This window comes from Mesoplodon mirus (genome assembly GCF_964341445.2).
Source record: "Mesoplodon mirus genome assembly, chromosome: 13".
NCBI classification, from domain to species: domain Eukaryota; kingdom Metazoa; phylum Chordata; class Mammalia; order Artiodactyla; family Ziphiidae; genus Mesoplodon; species Mesoplodon mirus.
Genome location: NC_138989.1, coordinates 28926090 through 28945984, shown reverse-complemented (window position 1 = coordinate 28945984; position 19895 = coordinate 28926090). Strand labels below are relative to the sequence as shown.

Below are 19895 nucleotides of genomic sequence, written 5' to 3'. Positions count from 1 at the left end.
GACATTTCTCCAAAGAAGACGTACAGATGGCCAAGAAGCACGTGAAAAGCTGCTCAACATCACTAATTATTAGAGAAATGCAAATCAAAACTACAATGAGGTCTCTCTCCTCACACCAGTTAGAATGGGCATCATCAGAAAATCTACAAACAACTAATGCTGGAGAGGGTGTGGAGAAAAGGGAACCCTCTTGCACTGTTGGTGGGAATGTAAATTGATACAGCCACTATGCAGAACAGTATGGAAGTTCCTTAAAAAACAAAATAGAATTACCATATGACCCAGCAATCCCACTAGTGGGTATATAGCCAGAGAAAACCATATTTCAAAATGAAAAATGCACCCCAATGTTCATTGCAGCACTATTTACAACAGCCAGGTCATGGAAGCAACCTAAATGCCCAGCAAGAGACGAATGGATAAAGAAAATGTGGTACATATATACAATGGAATATTACTCAGCCATAAAAAGGAATGAAATTGGGTCATTTGTAGAGACGTGGATGGATCTACAGACTGTCATTCAGAGTGAAGTAAGTCAGAAAGAGAAAAACAAATCTTGTATATTAACACATATATGTGGAACCTAGAAAAATGGTACAGATGAACCAGTTTGCAGGGCAGAAACAGACACGGATGTAAAGAATAAATGTATGGACACCAAGGAGGGAAAGTGGTGGGGGGGTGGTGGTGGTGTGATGAATTGGGAGATTGGGATTAACATATATACACTAATATGTATAAAATGGATAACTAATAAGAACCTGCTGTATAAAAAAATAAATAAAATAAAATTCAAAAAAATACCAAAAAAAAGGAATGTAAGGTGTCCAGGATTAAATGATGATGAAAGTAATATAAATAAAAGAAAAACTAGATTTAAAACATAATAATAATCCACCAGAGGGGTCTGGTTACAGCACTGTCCACAGAGTGGCCTGTTGTGCAGTTACTTAGAGTCATATTTCTGAAAATAGCCTCATGATGCAGGAAAATGTTCATCTGTTACATATAAAAAGCGGTGATCAGTGCATGTAAGGAGCATGATCCCAGTTTAATTTCTGAGCGTGTGCACGTCTGTGCATGCATGCATGTCTCCAGGTCTGGGGTCTGGGCTGTGTCTGTACATGCCGCTCAAACCTGTGTGGGTACATATGGGGAAACAACAGTGTTGTTGAGACGCACTCACCTCTGTGGGGATGCACCTGGGTGCGCATCCTGAAGGAAAACCCAGGATAGCAGCGCCTGGGGAAGGTCCACCCTGAGTACCCCGGACTCTGAGTCGTTGGACGCCCTTAGGGCTGCCGGCCTCAACAGGCACAGAGCTCTGGGGAGCAGGGGCAGCTGTGTGGTCTCTGATGGCAGGAAACAAACAGGGACACTGGTGTCCACCCCTCACTCCAGGGCTCAGGGCCAGAGGGGAGGGGTGGCGTCTACAGGACGCCTGCACAGACTTGTCTCCAGATAGTGAAATTGTGGATTTTTATTTTTCTCATCCTGTGTTATTTTTTGAATTTTCAAATACATTTTTTAATAATCAGAAAACATATGTAGCCATTTCAAGTCACATACTGCTTAGAAGTTGGAACAAAGTAGTTGCTTCAGGACCTCATAGCTGGGCAGCAGCTGTGGGCGATCCGTGTTGGGCAGGTGTGCTGCTTTGGCCTGTGGTGGGCTGCAGGGGTGAGGCGGGTGGTCAGCAAAAAGGCCCCCACAGTTACTGCGACCAGGTGGAGGCAGGAATGAGCCCTGGCCCCCCGGCCTTGCAGCCCACAGAGCAGCACGGGAGGTGGTAACAGGCAGGGGATAGGGACATTGTCTCTTGCCCAGAAGCCCCAGACCAAAGGGTTCTGCCTCTTTAGGCTCTGCAGGGCTGGGGAAGGAGGGGGCCCTCAGCCAAGCTGGGACGGCCAGACCTGAGCCTGGTCTGTGGCCCCCGCCCGCCCCCTGGTTGCCCGGGGGATCAGGGATCCAGGATCTGGGTCCAGAGCCCAACTCCTCAGGTGTATTTGTTGGAACAAAGCTTGAAGAACAGGGTTGACCTGACTTTGGACCCACTGCCCACTCATGCTGGTGGTTGCGTTTTCCTTCAGCCACCCGTGGGACACAGTCATCAAGGCTGCCATGAGGAAGTACCCGAATCCCATGAACCCCAGTGTCGTGGGCGTCGACGTGCTGGAGCGCAGTGTGGACAGCCGGGGCCGGCTTCACAGCCACCGCCTCCTTAGCACCGAGTGGGGGCTGCCCGGCCTCGTGAGAGTGGTGAGCCCCCAGTGGAGCCTGGCTGCACCCACATGACCCCCAGCTACACTCACACAGCCGTCTACACCCGCCGGCCCAGCTGGCACCCATATGCAGGGAATGACAACCTTCCCATTTGGGATTTCTGGGAAGCCCCAGAGATGGTTTGTTTCTCTGTGAATTGAGTTAATCGTCCACCTGAGTGTTCAACACATCCCTTGACCCACCTGCAGTGGGGACACAGCCCACAGGACCCCCAAAACCCCATGACCCCCAGCCTCCCACCCCTTCCCCATACCCAGTCCCCCCACCCCAGCCTCATCGTCCTGCTTGGTGTGGCCTGAACCCCAGAGTTGGCTCCACACAGTGGGGCCTGGGGGGTGGGGGTCAGGGTCGGTCCACAACTGACTCACCAGCCGGACCTTGTCCTCAACCTTGACCTCAGCGCCCCAGTTCCTGCCCTGCTTTCTCCTCTGTCTAAGCACCGGTTCCTATGTCCCTGATTTGTGTGTCCGTCCCACCCGCTGGACAGAGGCACCTGGAGGAGCTGGAGGCGCTGGTGCAGCCACACCTGCACCCCTGGTTGAAGAGATGGGTAGCAGATAGGAAATGGCGGTCAGTGTTCCAGGATATAAGGTGGAGTTTCTAACACGTCACTATGCTGGTTTTGCTTTGTTTTTCAGATTTTGGGAACCAGTAGGACTTTGACATACATCAGAGAACATTCTATTGTGGATCCAGTGGGAAAGAAAATGGAGCTCTGTTCCACCAATGTAAGCAATGGCCACGATGGTGCGTAATGTCTTCATTTAATTTTATTTCCAGCCCACCTTTGGTCTAAATGATCTTTTATTTTTAATAGAAAGGCTGACTTTATTTAGCAATATCTTACTTGTCTTTTATTCCAGTATAAAAATGTATAGAAGAACACACATAATGATGTGAACACACCTTTGTAACCAGTGGGCAGGCCAGGAGACAGACTGGCAGCCCCGGGGCCCCCGTGCTCCTCCCCAGTGCCTCCCCACCACCCCCCCAGCCGCCATCCTGCCCGCCAACAACACACTCGGCTCTTTGCAGCCACTGAAACAGCCACTTTTCTCCTGGTGTCCTCTCTCACGTCTCACAATGAAGAACCATTGATATTGGCCTAATGCACATTCAAAGAGCGTGTTGGGGAAAACGGGTGGCCCGGGAGCATGGTTTATGTCAGACCCATTAGCCTGTGGGTCATGTCACTGTGTGCGGAGGCTCCTTGGTTTACTGCCTGGACCTCTGCCGGGGACCCCCTTTCCTCGGCCCAGGCAGCCCTTCCGCAAAGTCACAGGGAGCCGGTTGGGTGTGTCCACATGAGCCATTACTGACAGTTTATATATTGTTCTCTCTTCTCTTTCACTTGGAAAATTCCTCTTCCTCCTTCAAGAAGGCTTAGTTGTCGGTAAAGAGGGATGGTTCTTGCTGTTGTAGGAGGTCTAGTGGAAAGGAAGGGCTTTGGGCGGGACAGCCGCATGCCTGCGTCCTGGTTATCACAGAATCGCTGTTGGCTGCGGGTGTCAGTGATCAACCTGTTCTGAGCCTCACTTTCCTTTTCTAAAAAAGAGCCAACCTCACCGTATTGTCCTGAGGATTAATGAAAGAAAATTAGGTTTATTAAATACAGAGCCTGGCATAACAATATTGCACATACAATGATGACAGCTAATGAGCCCGACTCAGGTTTGGGTGAGGTGTGGAGGGAGGGCAGTGACTGTCGCCAGGAGCCGCCAGGACTCGGTGTCCCTGGGCCGTACTTTGGCCGTGCCTCCTGGGCCTTGGCGTTTCTTCTGCTCTGGCTCCAGTAAGTGCAGATTCGGGGATGGGAGGAGTGGGAGCAGATGGTCTGGGAAGAAATGCAAGAGAAATAGAACCTACAGCCATTGTTTCCTGTTTTAAGATCACACTCACAAACTGGGTGTCAGTGAGTGAGAGGCTGGTGTACACACCCCACCCAGAGGACCCAGGAAGGTAAGCGGACATTGAAGTCCAAGGCTGGGGTGGGGCGGGGGCTCCCCCCGCCCCCCGGCTGCTCAGCCCCTTCACTTCTCGCTCTCCTGCAGGACCGTGCTCACCCAAGAAGCCGTCATCGCCGTGAAGGGGATCAGCCTCGGCAGCTATCTGGAAAGTTTGATGGCCAACACGATATCGTCCAATGCAAAGAAGGTACCATCTCTAGCTGTTCGGGGGCCAGATGAGCGGGGGTCCTACTGACCGCGGGCAGGTGGGGAGGGCTCCAGGCCTGGGGGAGCACAGACCATCAAGGCAGCCACCCCTTCCAGGAGCCGAGCCATCTGGGCTCAGTTAACAAGACACACCCCACTCGTCCAGGACAGGTATTGGCGTGGGCAGGCAGGACACTCGGGATTTTCAGCAGTTTCATATTTAATCGGTATTGAGTGGCTCCGGCTGAGCTTCTCCGTGTGCAGGGTTTCCCTTTGCCTCGCTCTGGTGGGATTTGGGAGGGAGCCTTGTGGAGGGAGTGGGGGAGGGATGGACCAGGAGGAGGCTGTCAGCCCTGGCCTCCTCTCCAGCGGGGTTGGCAAGAAGAGCTTGGGTGTTTGGGAGGCACATCCCAGGCAGTGCTGGGTGCCAGAGCAGGGCCTGGCTGTTTGCCCAGCTCCCCTTGCCATCCTCCTTCTGCTGCCACCCCGACTCTCCCCTTCTCTCTCTCGTTCTTTTTGGTCAGAAGAGATTCTTCATTCTGGGACCAGTGGGATGGCACCTAAGCTGTCCTTCCCTTCCTACCACGCTCAGGTCACGGCTTGGCCAAGAGCCATTTATTCTTGCATTTAGGCTCATTGGTCTAGTCACTAATACAGAGCCAGTCTGCCCTATTTTTAGAAAAATCCAGATTTGAGGAAGGTCGGCAGTAGCTCAGCTCAGTTCACGAAAGTCGGGGAGGCCTCCTGCCCAGAGCAGCATGCATCATGTCTACTCTGCGAGCCCTGGGGACAGAACCTGACTGACTCACTCTGTGTGTCCAGAGTCTGGCTTAGGGCAGGCCTGAGTGTTTGCTGAAGAATATTTTGGGAGGAAGGCAGCACTGGGTGAGACCAGAGTCACCTCAGCCCTTAATGAGAAAAGTCAGGGGAAACTTAGTGAGGCCAGATCAAGGTCTTTTATTTCACTTTATTTGGGGGTTGCTGTTTTGGAGGCCTATGGAGAATCATGGCCGCCCAGCTGTGGTTGCCATCCGACAGCATCCCAGACAAGTTTGGGGGATGTGGGGGCAGCCAGTGGCCTGAAGATGGAGGACGAGCCAGAGAGAGAGGAAGATGGAGGTGGAGAGGCGGGTGGCCCCGCACGCGGTTCAGGAGCCAGAAGTTAGGGGTGACTCACGGAGGAGGCTGAGGGGCCGCGCTCCCCTCACTGCCCTCAGTAGGTGACGGCACTCATGAGGGGTGCGGACTCAGCATAGCTCAAACTGGTGCGGGAATTTCAGGCAGAACAGGTGCCACCTTATTTCTGGGGCTGAGAAGCTGCCTGCAGAACGTCTTGGCTGTGTTTGCTTCAGAGCCGCAGGGCTGTCCCTGTGCATTTATGTGACCTGCATAGCCTGCTGTCTGTGGTGAGACAGGCAGGACTTCTGACACCACGTTGAAATCTTTCTGTGTTGCTCCAGGGGTGGGCTGCTATTGAGTGGATAATTGAAAATGCTGAACGTGCCCTGAGCTAACGAGGCCTGCAGCGCCCCTTGTGCTGAGCGGCGGTAACTACAGGATTCTTGAACCTGGGGAGGATCTGGTGCCTGCTCACCGTGTGCATGGCCTGCGTGCTGGGAGGGGGTCTGCAAGACACAGCTGCATGGGGGTCTCCAGCCCTGTAGTGAAAAACCTAACTGGGTTCATCCTCCTCTGAATGCACCAACTCGTTTCGTGGCAGGATTTATGTTCAGGTTTGTTATCTCGTCTCTGAGGGCAGTTCATCTTCTCCTTCAAGCTGTTCTCAGCACATGGTCATGCGTCCCGGGACTGGTGTGTCCGCAGCAGGAAGGCTCTCACGAGCAGGTCCAGACAGTGTGAAGGGCTGATCTTATGGGGGCAGTTTTCACTGGGGGCAAGACTAGAATACCTGCCCACGTTCCTGTGAAGTTGCCCCAGGCCTGGGCGTCAGTGCTGTGGTGAGAAGGCAGCCCTCCTCCCCTCGTGCTGCCAGCTGTGCATCCTCACTGGCCAGTCGCTTTTAGTGGCCGAAGCCATCTGCAGCATCTCCATGAGCTTCACAAACACTCCTTGGTTTCCTAGACCAGGTGGCTGGGGTGTCAGAGCGGACTTGACACTCGTGTGGTCAGCAGTCGTCTCTGTACTTCGTAAGGTCAGAGTTTCCTGCTTCCCTCTGTTCAGGGAATCCTTACACTCCTTCCTTGAACCTCCTCTCACTCTTGGCTTTCCGAGCTGTGCTGCTCTGGGCCCTGCTTCCCACCATTGGTCGGTCGGTCGGTCTGTCTGTCTATAGCATGTGTGCACACTCAGCGCCTCTGTCAACAGACGTGAGCCCCGTGGTTCAGGCTCCTTTAAGAACTTCCTGCTGATTTTGTTTAAGCCACTGACGCTTAGGTTTGCCAGGACCTTCACCTTGAACCTAGGATCATGACCTTCTTCCTTGGATGAACCACTAGGGTGACCTCACGCAGAGCGCCTGCCCACCTTGTGGGCGTCCTGCTTGTGCATGTGCATGTGCATGTGTGTGTTTGATGGTGTGTGTGGAGTGTGTGTGGTGTATATGTGATGCTGTTCCTTTGAGTGGTGGACTCTGTCACATTCTGTTTCCTCATAAACTAGAGCTAAACTGCCTCAATCTTTAATCAGATGCCTCACCAAAAAAACCATCAAAAAGCAGGAAAAGGAAGAGAAGAAGGAAGAAGCAAGTCTGGAGTGTGGTCCTGGCTGGGTTGGGAGAGGCGGGAGCTGCTGGGCCACAGCCTCCACCAGGCTTGTCGGTCACGACCACACAGGGCAGGAGGCCCGGCTGGTGGTGGCGCCCGTGGAGCGAGGCCCGGGGAGCAGACGTGCTGGGAGGAGGCCGGGCCGCCACTCTGCCCACTCCACGCTGAGCCACACACCTGCTCTGCCACCTGAGCTGGGTTTGCTCAGACGGCTGTGGGGACTTATCTGTCCTTCCTCAGCTCCAGCTCTCCTGCCGACTCTCGGGGTCTCACTAAAGAGCTTCTCTCTTTTCAGAGGACACCCCATTTCCCTCACTCACCCTTGATCCACAGTCTCACTGCTGGTCTCTTCACACATATCTGGCCACCAGTTGTCACCTCAGAGGCAGTTGACGTGTGTCCCTGTCTTACCCCCGTCATGGATCTGCACACGCTAGAGTTGGGGTGTCCACCCCAATGGCGACACAGGGACAGTTAGGATTGGTGGGCATAGCCGCATGCTCTGCCCTTGGGCCGCAACTAGACTGTCCCGCTGTCCGGGGCCCCCGGCCGGACCGCAGCCTGTGCTACTCCTCACCACGCAGGCACCCGCAGCCACTATCAGGAGGTCGCAGCGAAAGGGCTGTGATTTCAAGCTCTCAGCTGTCCTGTTAGTGTCAAGGTACCTCCCACTGGGAGTTCTAATTTTCTCATTTTCAAAAGTAAAATGTAGTATCTCTTCTGGTGTGTTTCAAATTATAAAAACTTTAGAGAAGCTCTCCTCTATAAAGGATGGGTAGAACTATATGCTACTGTGGTTTTTTTAGATACTGCTTTTTCTTTGATAATAGTACTTCCAATCCAAAATGAAGTGAAATTCATTTTTATTTTTATGAGAATATTTTATGCACATAGCATAAGGTGAAATAGAGTTAAAAGTTTTATGACAAAAACAATCCCTCTTACCTCTTCTGCAAAGCGCTCTTCTACCCTTCTGCGGGGACTGTTCACTCTTTTGATAGTTTTGGCATTTACTGTTAGATTTCTAAATAAAGAAGCATATTCTGCTATTTCTTGGGCTTCCCTGGTGGCGCAGTGGTTGAGAGTCCGCCTGCCGATGCAGGGGACACGGGTTCGTGCCCCGGTCTGGGAAGATCCCACATGCCGCGGAGCGGCTGGGCCCGCGAGCCATGGCCGCGGAGCCTGTGTGTCCGGAGCCTGTGCTCCGCAACGGGAGAGGCCACAGCAGTGAGAGGCCCGCGTACAGCAAAAAAAAAAAAAAAGAAGCATATTCTGCTATTTCTTGATTCAACAATTTTAGACTTTATCTGCTGACTTCCTGCCATGGTAGATGGTTATTTTCTCTCTTAAATCTTCCCCTCTCCCATTTCTCCAATGTAGCTCTATTGTAACTTATTGTTAAAAGCACATTGGTTCCATAATTAAAACATACATAACTTGTTTACTACCAAGTGAAAAAGTGTACTGTAATTACATTTTCTTTCTTTTTTAAAAAAATATATTTATTTATTTATTTTGGCTGCGCCGGGTCCTATTTGCGGCATGCGGGATCTTCGCTGCGGCATGCAGGATCTTTAGTTGTGGCATGCGGACTTCTTAGTTGCGGCATGTGGGCTCTAGTTCCCTGACCAGGGATTGAACCTGGGCCCCCTGCATCAGGAGCATGGACTCTTACCCACTGGACCACCAGGGAAGTTCCTACATTTTCTTTCTTACATAGCTTTTTTCTCCTTGAAGGTAGTAACTGTCTTATCCTCTTCATCTGCTTAATCTTATTTTTAGAAGTCTCTGGCTGAGTCCCCCACACTCTTCACCTCTTCGCCTGCTCTCTGCAGCACCTTGTGACATCCTTTTCCAAGGTCAGACCCCGTAGGTAGCACATCCCTTTCTCATTTCTCTGGCGCTGTACTTCCTGGAGGCCGGTCTTGCTCTCTCTGACTAGCAGCTGTGTGGCTGTCATCCCTCCTGGCCATTTCCTCGGCCCGTCTCCCCTCCTGGAGCCCTTGTCTCCTGGCCTCCCTGCCTTCCTCTCTCTGTTTCCTACCACAGGATGGGGAAGGACACCCCATAGTAGCTTCCAAGATTTGGCACATCTGAAAATGTCCCTTCTGTTCCCACTCTTCACTCAGAGCTTGGTTGGACATACAGCTGTAGATAAAGATACTTTCAGAATTTTGAAGGCACTGCACCATCGTTTTCCACTCCAATTCCTGAGCCTCTGTATGTGGCTTTTTTTTCTCTCTGAAAGCTTTCAGGATCTCTTTGTTCCTGCTGTGAAATTTCATACAGCTAAGCCTTGCTTGAAGTGATCTTTTTAAAGCTCTCTGTGCTTCACTACGTGTGTTAAATTCCTGGTTTTGATGCTGCGCTACAATTATGTAAAACGTTACTGAGGGATGTCGGCTGTTCCTGTACTACCTTTGCAGCTTCCAGTGAGTCTACATTAATTTCAAAATAAAAGGTTAAAAAAGTACATAAATAGTGACTTCATGGAAAATGGTAGAGGTGGGTGCTCCCACTTCTGAAACAAATCAATAAATAGTCCTCCCATTGAAACAGTCAATAAACTAGCAAGAAAAAGTATGACAGAATCAACTTTTGTAGAACTCTGGATTCTAGTCAAATACCTAAACCAACAAGTGGGGCGCTGAATGAATCTTGATTAACCCACCCTGCAGATTTTGGACTTCGCAGCCTCCAAAAGTAGAGCAGCCAATTCATTAAAATAAATCCCTGTGTGTATGTGTGTATGTGTGTGTATACACACACATACACACACACACACATTCTATTGGTTCTCTTTCTCTGGAGAACCCTGACTAATACACTATTGAAGCTAAAACTGGTATCAATTCAAACTAGATTTTTATGAATTTAAGATGATAATTATAATTACCAGGATACCCAGTAAGAAAATAACTAAAAACTATATAAAAAATAAAGGGGGAATCAAAATGTTATACTAGAAGAAAATCAAACATAATAGGAGGCAGTGAAGAAAGAATTCAGGAACAAAAGTGAAATTTATAGAAAACAAATAGCAAAATGTAAGAAGTTAGTACATCTTTAACATTTACTTTAAAGGTAAATGGATTAAGTTTACCAATTAAAAGACAGAGTTTGGCAGAATTAATGAAAAAACATGATCCTACTATATATGCTGCCTATAAAAGACTCACTTTAAAGCCAAAGAGATAAATAGGTTAAATGTGAAAGGATAGAAAAAGATATTCCATGAAAATGGTAACTAAAAGAGAGCTGAGCTGGGTGGCCACACTAATATCAGAAAAGATGGACTTTAAAGCAAAAATTGTTACAAAAGGCAAAGAAAGATATATATATACCACACTACAGAACCCTCAAATATATTCAGCAAACATTAGCAGAAGAGAGAAATAGACAATTCTATGATAGAGACTTCAGTAGTCCACTTTCAATAATGGATAGAATGTCCATTATTGGATAGACAGAAGATCAGTAAATAAATGGAGGATTTGAAGTACACTGTAAACCAAGTTGACCTAACACATATATAGAACACTTCACCTAATAACAGCAGAATACACATTCTTCTCAAGAGCACATGGAATATTCTCCAGGATAGACCATATGTTAGGCCAAAAACCAAGTGTCAGTAAATTTAAGAAGACTGAAATCATAGAAAGTATCTTTTGTCATCACAATGAAATGAAGTTAGAAATCAGTAGCATAAGGAAAACTGGAAAATTCACAAATGTGGAATTTAAAAAACATACATCTAACAACCAGTGAGTCAAAGAAGAAATTATAAGTGAAATCATAAAATGGGATGAATGAAAATGAAAACAACATATTAAAACTTATGCAGTGAGAGCAGTGCTCAGATGGAAATTCATAGTTACAAACACGTATGTTAAAAAAAGAGGAAAGCTGTCAAATCATTAACCTGACTTTAAGGACCTAGAAAATGAAGAAGAAGCTAAATCCATGGCTTGCAGAAGGAAAGAAATGATAAAGATTAGAGAGGAGATGAAATAGAAACTAGGAAAATAATGGAATTATTGAAACCAAAAGTTGTTTTGAAAGATTAACAAAATTGACAAGCCTTTAGTTAGACCAAGAACAAAAGAGGATTCAAAATAAAAAAATCAGAATTGAAAGCGGGGGCATTACTACAGACCTTACAGAAGTAAAAGGATATAAGAAAATACAGGCATACCTCATTTTACTGCATTTCACTTTACTGCACTTTGCAGATACTGCATTTTTTTTTTTTTTTTACAAATCGAAGGTTTATGGCACCTCTGCCTCAAGCAAGTCTGTTGGCACCATTTTTCCAATAGCATTTGCTCACATCATGTCTCTGTGTCATGGTTTGGTAATTTTTGCAATATTTCAAACCTTTTCATTATTATTATATTTGTTACGGGGATCTGTTATCAGTGATCTTTGATGTCACTACTACAACATGCTGAAGGCTCAGATAATTAGCATTTTTAGCAATAAAGTATTTTTAAATTAAAGTATGTATATATATTTTTAGACATAATGGTATTGCATACTTAATATACTACGGTATAGCATAAAATTAACTTTTATATGCACTGGGAAACCAAAAATTTCTTGTGACTCACTTTATTGTGATATTCACTTTATTTTCATGGTCTGGAATTGAACCTGCCGTATCTCCAAGTTATGCCTGTACTATGAATGATTATACCAGAACAAATTAGATAACCTAAGTGAGATGGACAAATTTCTAGAAACACACAACTTAACCAAAACTGATTCAGGAAGAAACAGAAAATCTCAACAGGCCTGTAACAGATAGAGATTGAATCAGTAATTAAAAACCTCCCAACAAAGAAAAGTCCAAACATTAAAGAAGAATTAACACCAATCCTTCGCAAACTCTTCCAAAAAAACAGAGGAGGGAATACATCCTAACATTCAGAGATAGGTATTAGCCTGATACTAAAATTAGGCAAAGACACCCCCAGAAAATAAAACTACAGACTGATATCCTTTATGAATATTGATGCAAAAATCCTTAACAAAATACTTGTAAGCTGAGTAGGAAATAGAGAATAGGAAAATAGTAGAATTATTAAACCAGAGTTGTTTTGTTGAAAAGATTAACAAAATTGACAAACCTTCCAACTTTTTCACTAGTTTTTATCTTGGCAAACTATTCTAGATTTCTAAATCTTTCCTGTTCATTATGGCATCCTGTCCTTGCTTCCCTCCTGTCTATAGAGATGAGTGTGAAGGGAGCTTTCCTCTGTGTCCGTCTGTGTTGGGGGCTTCACTCTGACACACTCAGCACGAAGCATTGCCCTCTACACTGGGTGACCCTTTTCTGCAGTGAACCTCTTGTTCCATGACCTCTAGGTAACTCTGTATAATCTCATAGAGGTAATGGTCTAAAGTTGTCATGTAGGGAGTTCTGTTCTAGAGGGAGACATGAATATTTGTCATTTTGGAAACCATGGTTTTTACAAATATATATATATATACACATACATTTTTATTGCAGTATAGTTGATTTACAGTATTTTATATAAGTTTCAGGTGTACTACATAGTAATTCACAATTTTTAATGGTTATATTCCATTTATAGTTATTATAAAATATTGACTATATTCCCTATGCTGTACAATATATCCTTATTGCTTCTCTATTTTATACGTAGTAGATTGTTCCTCTTAATCCCCCACCCCTATTGTGCCCCTTCCCTCTCCCCACTGGTAACCTCTAGTTTGTTTTCTGTATCTGTGAGTCTGTGCAAACCACATTTTTTTTTTTTTTTTTTTTGTGGTATGCAGGCCTCTCACTGTTGTGGCCTCTCCCGTTGCGGAGCACAGGCTCTGGACGCGCAGGCTCAGCGGCCATAGCTCACGGGCCCAGCCGCTCCGCGGCATGTGGGATCTTCGCAGACCGGGGCATGAACCCGTGTCCCCTGCATCGGCAGGCGGACTCTCAACCACTGCGCCACCAGGGAAGCCCTGCAAACCACACTTTTGAAGCAGGGATAAAAGTGCCAGAAAGGGTGGATTCTTGTGAGTCTTCTACAATGGCTATGGTGTGCAGAAATCCCCTGCGTAGTTTTGGAGGAAGATTGCATTTTAGGGCAAGGACAGTTGTAAATGTCAGTTATTTGGACTCTTTAATTTTCTGGTAGAATGAAGTTGGGTAAAAATAAGCACATGCATGTGCTGGGTTTTTATTCTCCTATGTTTTCCATTATCAATACATTTTTTCCTTGGGGGGTGTTAGTCATTAAGAAAGCAGTAGTGATTATCTTCAAAATTTGTTTAGTGCAAAAGAGTTTGGCTTTGTAACTTTCAGTTTGGTCTGGAAGTGGATTCAATATTTATTTGTATTTGGAATTCACCATTAGTACAGTAGCAAATGTTGTCTGACAAAATACACGAAGCTGAGTGTGGATGGTCGTGTGAAACTTAACCTTGATTTCTAATTTGAGAAATACTCTCTGCTAGCGTTTCTTAATGAGTATCTGTCAACACTGCTGTTGCACTGACCTTCAGAAGGTACCCCCAGCACCCAGGGGCGGCCCCCTCTCCTGAGATGACCTAGGCAGGAGGCTGGAGAACATGAGCGCGGTGGGACCTGACCGAGGCCTTCTTCCCCGGGAGGATCCTCACTGCTATTCTCTTAGCCGGGTCACAAGGCCTTGGAGTGGGTTATCGGCTGCCTGAACTCAGAGTTGGTGGGGCTGGCAGCCCCCACCTGCGCCAGGGCTTGAAGCACCACTGGCACCTAGCCTTGTGGTTCCCTGCACCCAGGACAGGAGACACAGAGTCCAGGCAGCAAGTTGACAGCCGGGGCTGCACACACACGCTCTACATGTGTGTCCAAGGGAACATTCGCGGTTACTGCATGCGTGCCTGGGGATACTGAGGAGAAGGACTCTGGAAAGGGGCTGAATTTGCTACATGCGGGCCTGTTGTTCACCTTTACCTTTCTTTTTTTGGTGGAAAGATTTTTTAAGAAGTTAAACTTTTTTTTTTTTTTTTTTTTGTGGTACGCAGGCCTCTCACTGCTGTGGCCTCTCCCGTTGCGGAGCACAGGCTCCGGACGCGCAGGCTCAGCGGCCATGGCTCACAGGCCCAGCCGCTCCGCGGCATGTGGGATCTTCCCGGACCGGGGCACAAACCCGTGTCCCCTGCATTGGCAGGCCGACTCTCAACCACTGCGCCACCAGGGAAGCCCCAAGAAGTTAAACTTTTGATATCCCTTCCCTAGAAACCAAAGTATCAGGGTGAAAAAGGAATGGCTTTCTCACACTCCGTAACCTCCCACATTCAAATGGAAAGTTCTTGTGGGTGCTGATCCGCAGGTTTGCTGGGTGGATATTTGCCTCGGATTCTCAGGAAGGATGACCGGTCAGAGGGCGGGAGTAGGTTTTAAATGTGAGAGGCTGAGGTTGGCCTTGGAGCTTGTTAACATGACACATTCCAGGCCTCAGCCCCGGGGCTCCTGCCAGGTCCGGCTGTGACTGCTCAGACCAGGCCTGGCGCTCAGTGGCCCAGGAGCCCTGTGTTCCATCAAGGGCTGGGCATGGCCTCTGCCCAGCCTCCGCCGACCTGCCCGTACTCAAGTCTCGTGTTCTACAAACATCACTTAATTTGTCAGATTTCATTATCTCCCACTGACCACAGACCTTAGACTTAATTACAGACGTGTTTTTAATTATACGTATATAGTAACATAAAGCATCCTTATTTCATTTTAGTTTCTGAACATGAAATGGGATACATTTTTATGTTTAACCAAACCAACCAGTTTAGTGTTTTAGAGAAATGAGTATCAGGAGGAGGTGTTTATTTTGATAATGTATTACTTGCGTAAGGTTTATTTTTTTGCCAAAAGCATAGAAAGAAATCCAGAATTCTGCTGCCTTTCCTCAGTTTCCTGTGTTACATCCCTGTTATTGTGGCCCTGAAGTCTGGTAGGAATAAAGTTGAAATGCACTAGTTACTGTGTCAAGTATGCAGATAAACCAGAAGTTAGTGGGCTGATGTTCAAGAGAAACGGAGAGTATTTTCCGGAAGCTGGGCCCCAGGCCATCGCGTGGTCTGTGTAGGCGCCAGCCTCCTGGTCGGGTGGCCCCGCCTCGCCGTTACTGTAGAAGCAGTGCCAGGGGCTCTGGGATCAGAGGCTTCTCTGCTTGTAGGAAAAGCGATGGTGCTGAATATCCTTTGAAGAGTCTTCTGCCCATTTGGCATTAGAACCAACTGTTGCAAATGTCTCTGATTTGAGCCAGTGTCTTTTGGCTTTGTAAGAGTGGGTGACTGTTTGCGCCAGCATTTCTGTCCTCATGTTAAGGAACGGGGTGCTTTGATGTAGGAGTTACCTGCTGGGTGTCTGTTACGAGTTACATTTTCTTCCAGAGTAGTCTTCCCTAGCGGACCTCCACTTACGGCTAGGCCTTAGTGAATGCCCATATAGTAAGAACAGATTTTCACAGGTTCTGTTACAACTTCAGTATCCAAAGGAGAGGCAGGGTTGTTCTGGTGACTCTGGCGGCTAGGGAGAGAGCACTTTGCCAGCCCACCGTGGGGCTAAAAGTGTGCGGGAGTGAACCGGGCAGACCACGTGACCCCTGAGCTTTGTTCCTGTCTGTAAAGTGTGGACACTGGGACATACCTCAAAGTATCCAACCAGAAAGTGAGGTGAAGGTCTCATGGCTCCCGGTCCACAGTGCTGTTTCTGCCTGTGCTGGCCTGTCGCTGGGCTGCAGAGTCCCTCGAGGGGACCACTGGTGGGGCTGGAATTGGGAACACTGGGCTTCACTGATGGAACATACTTTTTTTTTTTAACAATGGTATGTTTTGTTTTTTAAAAAAACTTCTATAATCACTAGTAAGAGTTAACTATCAACAGTGAAAGAATCAGGCAGTAAGAAATGAATGGACACTGACTCAGTAGTGAATTGGATTTCTGGCCTTGACTTCTCATCACGTTCTATGCTTGTGTTTTCAGCTGTTATAGGACAGTTTGCTTAGGGCAGGATTTGGCAAACCACAGCCCATGAGGTGGGAATGGTTTTTGTATATTTAAGGGTTATAAATAAACCCCTCCACACAGGAGTGTATGTGACAAGAGACCTAAGAGGCCCATGAAGGCTGAAATATTTACCATCTGGCCTTTTACAGAAAAAGTTTCTGTAAAGCCAACCCCTTTCTTAGAAATTCCACCATATCTTTCAATCAGCATAAATAAAACTAAATTTGGTCCCTTCCACCAAACTGCTTTCCTCTCCCTGCTTTCTAATCAGTGCTCCTTCTATTTCCCAAGTACAAAACCTGAGGTATTTGAGACGTCTTCCCCCTGCTCGTTCTCTGTAGCCATTTGGAAACCAAATATTGCTCTAAAAGGTCTCATCAATTCTCTGTCTTCTCATTTCACCGTCTCTGTCTGGTTTGGGTGCTTATTGCGTGGGGTGGCTGGCTGTCTCCTGCTGACCACGCCCACATGTGGCCTCCTCCATAGAAAGGGCTGACCTGTGGGGTCAGTGAAATACTGCAGAATACCCCATCATGGGCGTGGCTTCCCAGGCTTGTCATGAAAGATGTGCTCTGGGGCAAGCTGGATGCCAGGTTGTGCGGACATGGGAGGAGCCGTCCTGGAAGCAGATCCTCTGGCCCCAGTGAAGCCTTCAACTAAGTGCCACCTGCATTAGAGACCCAGACTGGAACCACCCAGCTAGAGCTGCACCTCACCTCCTGACCCATAGAAACCTGTGAGGCACTAAATGTTTATTATTAACTGATACTTCACCATGTACTAAGTACACTCACCTTTGAACTGGTCTCCCTTTCCTTCTGTTCCACTTCTTGTCAGATTATCAAAAATAATCCTGTCATAACTCCCTTTGATTAAAAAGCTAGAGCAATTTCTCATTACCTTTTTTTATTTTTTATTTTTAAATTTTATTGGAGTATAGTTGACTTAGTGTTGTGTTAGTTCCAGGTGTACAGCAAAGTGATTTAGTTATACATGTATTCATTCTTTTTCAGATTGTTTTCTCAAATAGGTTTTCACAGAATATTGAGTAGAGTTCCCTGCGCTATATAGTAGGCCCTTGTTGGTTATCTGTCTTATATATAGCAGTGTGATTTATCCCTCTCCACCACGTTTTCTCTTTGGTAACCACAAGTTTGTTTCCGATATGTGTAAGTCTGTTTGTTTTGTAAATAAGTTCATTTGTATCATTTAAAAAAATTAGATTCCACATATGAGTGCTATCATATGATATTTGTCTTTCTCTGTCTGACTTACTTCACTTAGTGTGGTAATCTGTAGGTCCATCCATGTTGCTGCAAATGGCATTGTTTCATTCTTTTTTATGGCAGAGTAATATTCCATCATATATATGTACCACATCTTCTTTATCCATTCCTCTGTCGATGGACATTTAGGTTGCATCCATGTCTTGGCCATTGTAAATAGTGCTGCAGTGAACACTGGGGTGCATGTATCTTTTTGAATTATGATTTTCTCTGGATATAGGCCCAGGAGTGGGATGGTTGGATCATATGGTAGCTCTATTTTTAGTTTAAGGAAGCTCCATACTGTTCTTCATATTGGCTGTAACAATTCACATTCCCCACAACAGTGTACGAGGGTTCCCTTTCTCCACACCTTCTCTAGCATTTACTGTTTGTAGACTTTTTGATGGTGGCCATTCTGACAGAAGTGATACTTCATTGTAGTTTTGATTTGCATTCCTCTTATAATTAGTGATGTTGATGTCTTTTTATGTGTTTTTTGGCCATTTCTTTGTCTTCTTTGGAGAAATGTCTATTTAGATCTTCTGCCCATTTTGCGATCAGGTTGTTTGGTTTCTTTCTTTTTTTTTTTTGATACAGAGCTGCATGAGCTGTTTGTATATTTTGTAGATTAATACTTTGTTGGTCACTTTGTTGGCAAATGGGGTAGGCAACACCATTCTGTGGGTTGTCTTTTCATTTTGTTTATGCTGTGAAAAAGCTTTTAAGTTTAATTAGGTCCTATTTGTTTATTTTTGTTTTTATTTTCATTACTTCTACAAGGTGGATTGAAGACATTGCTGCAATTTATGTCAAAGAGTGTTCTGCCTATGTTTTCCTCTAGGAGTTTTATAGTGTCCAGCCTTACATTTAGGTCTTTGATCCATTCTGAGTTTATTTTTGTGTATGGTGTTAGAGAGTGTTCTAATTTCATTTTTTTACATGTAGCTGTTCAGTTTTCCTAGCACCATTTATTGAAGAGACTGTCTTTTCTCCACTGTATTTTCTTGCCTCCTCTGTCATAGATAAATTGACCATAGGTGCATAGGTTTATTTTGGGGCTTTCTATCCTGTTCCATTGATCTATATTTCTGTTTTTGCACCAGTACCATACTGTTTTGATGACTGTAGCTTTATAGTATAGTCTGAAGTCAGGGAGCCTGATTCCTCCAGCTCCATTTTTCTTTCTCAGGATTGCTTTGGCTGTTTGGGGTCTTTTGTGTTTCCATACAAATTTAAAAATTTTTTGTTCTAGTTCTGTGAAAAATGCCATTGGTAATTTTTTTTCTGGCCGTGCCCAACGGCATGTGGGATCTTAGTTCCCTGACAAGGGATAAAACCTGTGCCCCCTGCATTGGAAGTGTGGAGCCTTAACCACTGGACTATGAGGGAAGTCCGCCATTGGTAATTTGATAGGGATTGCTCTGAATCTGTAGATTGCTGTGGGTAGTATAGTCATTTTGACAATATTGATTCTTCCAATCAAGAACATGGTATATCTTTCCATCTATTTGAGTGATCTTCAATTTCTTTCATCAGCATCTTATAGTTTTCAGAGTAAAGGTCTTTTGTCTTCTCAGGTATGTTTACTCCTATATGTGTGTGTATATATATATATATATATATTTTTTTTTTTTAAAGATATATTTATTTTTATTTTTGGCTGCATTGCGTCTTCATTGTGGCATGCGGGATCTTTCATTGTGGCATGTGGGCTCTTCATTGTGGTGCGCGGGGTTCTCTCTAGTTGTGGCATGTGGGTTTTCTCTTCTCTAGTTGTGGTGCACAGGCTCCAGAACGTGTGGGCTCTGTAGTTTGCGGCATGCAGGCTCTAGTTGAGGCACACAAGCTCAGTAGTTGTGGCATGCGGGCTTAGTTGCCCTGTGGCATGTGGGATCCAATTTTCCTGACCAGGGATGGAACCCAAGTCCCCTGCATTGTAAGGTGGATTCTTTACCACTGGACCACCAGAGAAGTCCCTATTGCTATTTTATTCTTTTTGATGCAATGGTAAATGGGATTGTCTCCTTAATTCCTCTTTCTGATCTTTTGCTGTTAGTATGTAGGAATGCAAGAGATTTCTGTGTATTAATTTTGTATTCTGCAACTTTACTGAATTCACTGATGAGCTCTAGTAGTTTTCTGGTAGCATCTTTAGGATTTTCTATGTATAGTATCATGTCATCTGCAAACAGTGACTGTTTTACTTCTTTTCCAGTTTGGATCCCTTTTATTTCTTTTTATTCTCTGACTGCCGTGGCTAGGACTTCCACCAGTATGTTGAATAAAAGTCGCAACAGTGGACATCCTTGTCTTATTCCTGATCTTGGAGGGAATGCTTTCAGCTTTTCACTGTTGAGAATGATGTTAGCTCTGGGTTTGTTGTATATGGCGTTTATTATGTTGAGGTAAGTTCCCTCTATGCCCACTCTCTCACTGGAATCAAAACCAAGGTCTA

At 46.0% G+C, this 19895-nt stretch overlaps 1 protein-coding gene across 9 annotated transcripts in view; it reads left to right on the top strand.

Moving 5' to 3' along the window:
* Positions 1-19895, top strand: part of PRELID3A (PRELI domain containing 3A) — a 100576-nt gene that overhangs the window by 38287 nt on the left and 42394 nt on the right. For 8 of the 9 annotated variants that reach the window (XR_014295730.1, XR_014295731.1, XR_014295732.1 and 5 more), the window contains exons 2-5: positions 2094-2262; positions 2925-3014; positions 4175-4245; positions 4338-4440. Coding sequence is in view for 3 of the 9 variants with exons in the window: in XM_082640736.1 (XP_082496862.1) it covers positions 2094-2262; positions 2925-3014; positions 4175-4245; positions 4338-4440 (433 nt within the window). In the remaining 6 variants the exon portion in view is untranslated. Of the gene's footprint in view, positions 1-2093; positions 2263-2924; positions 3015-4174; positions 4246-4337; positions 4441-5899; positions 6310-19895 lie in introns of those variants that run through there. The other variant, XM_082640737.1, reaches the window with a different exon arrangement.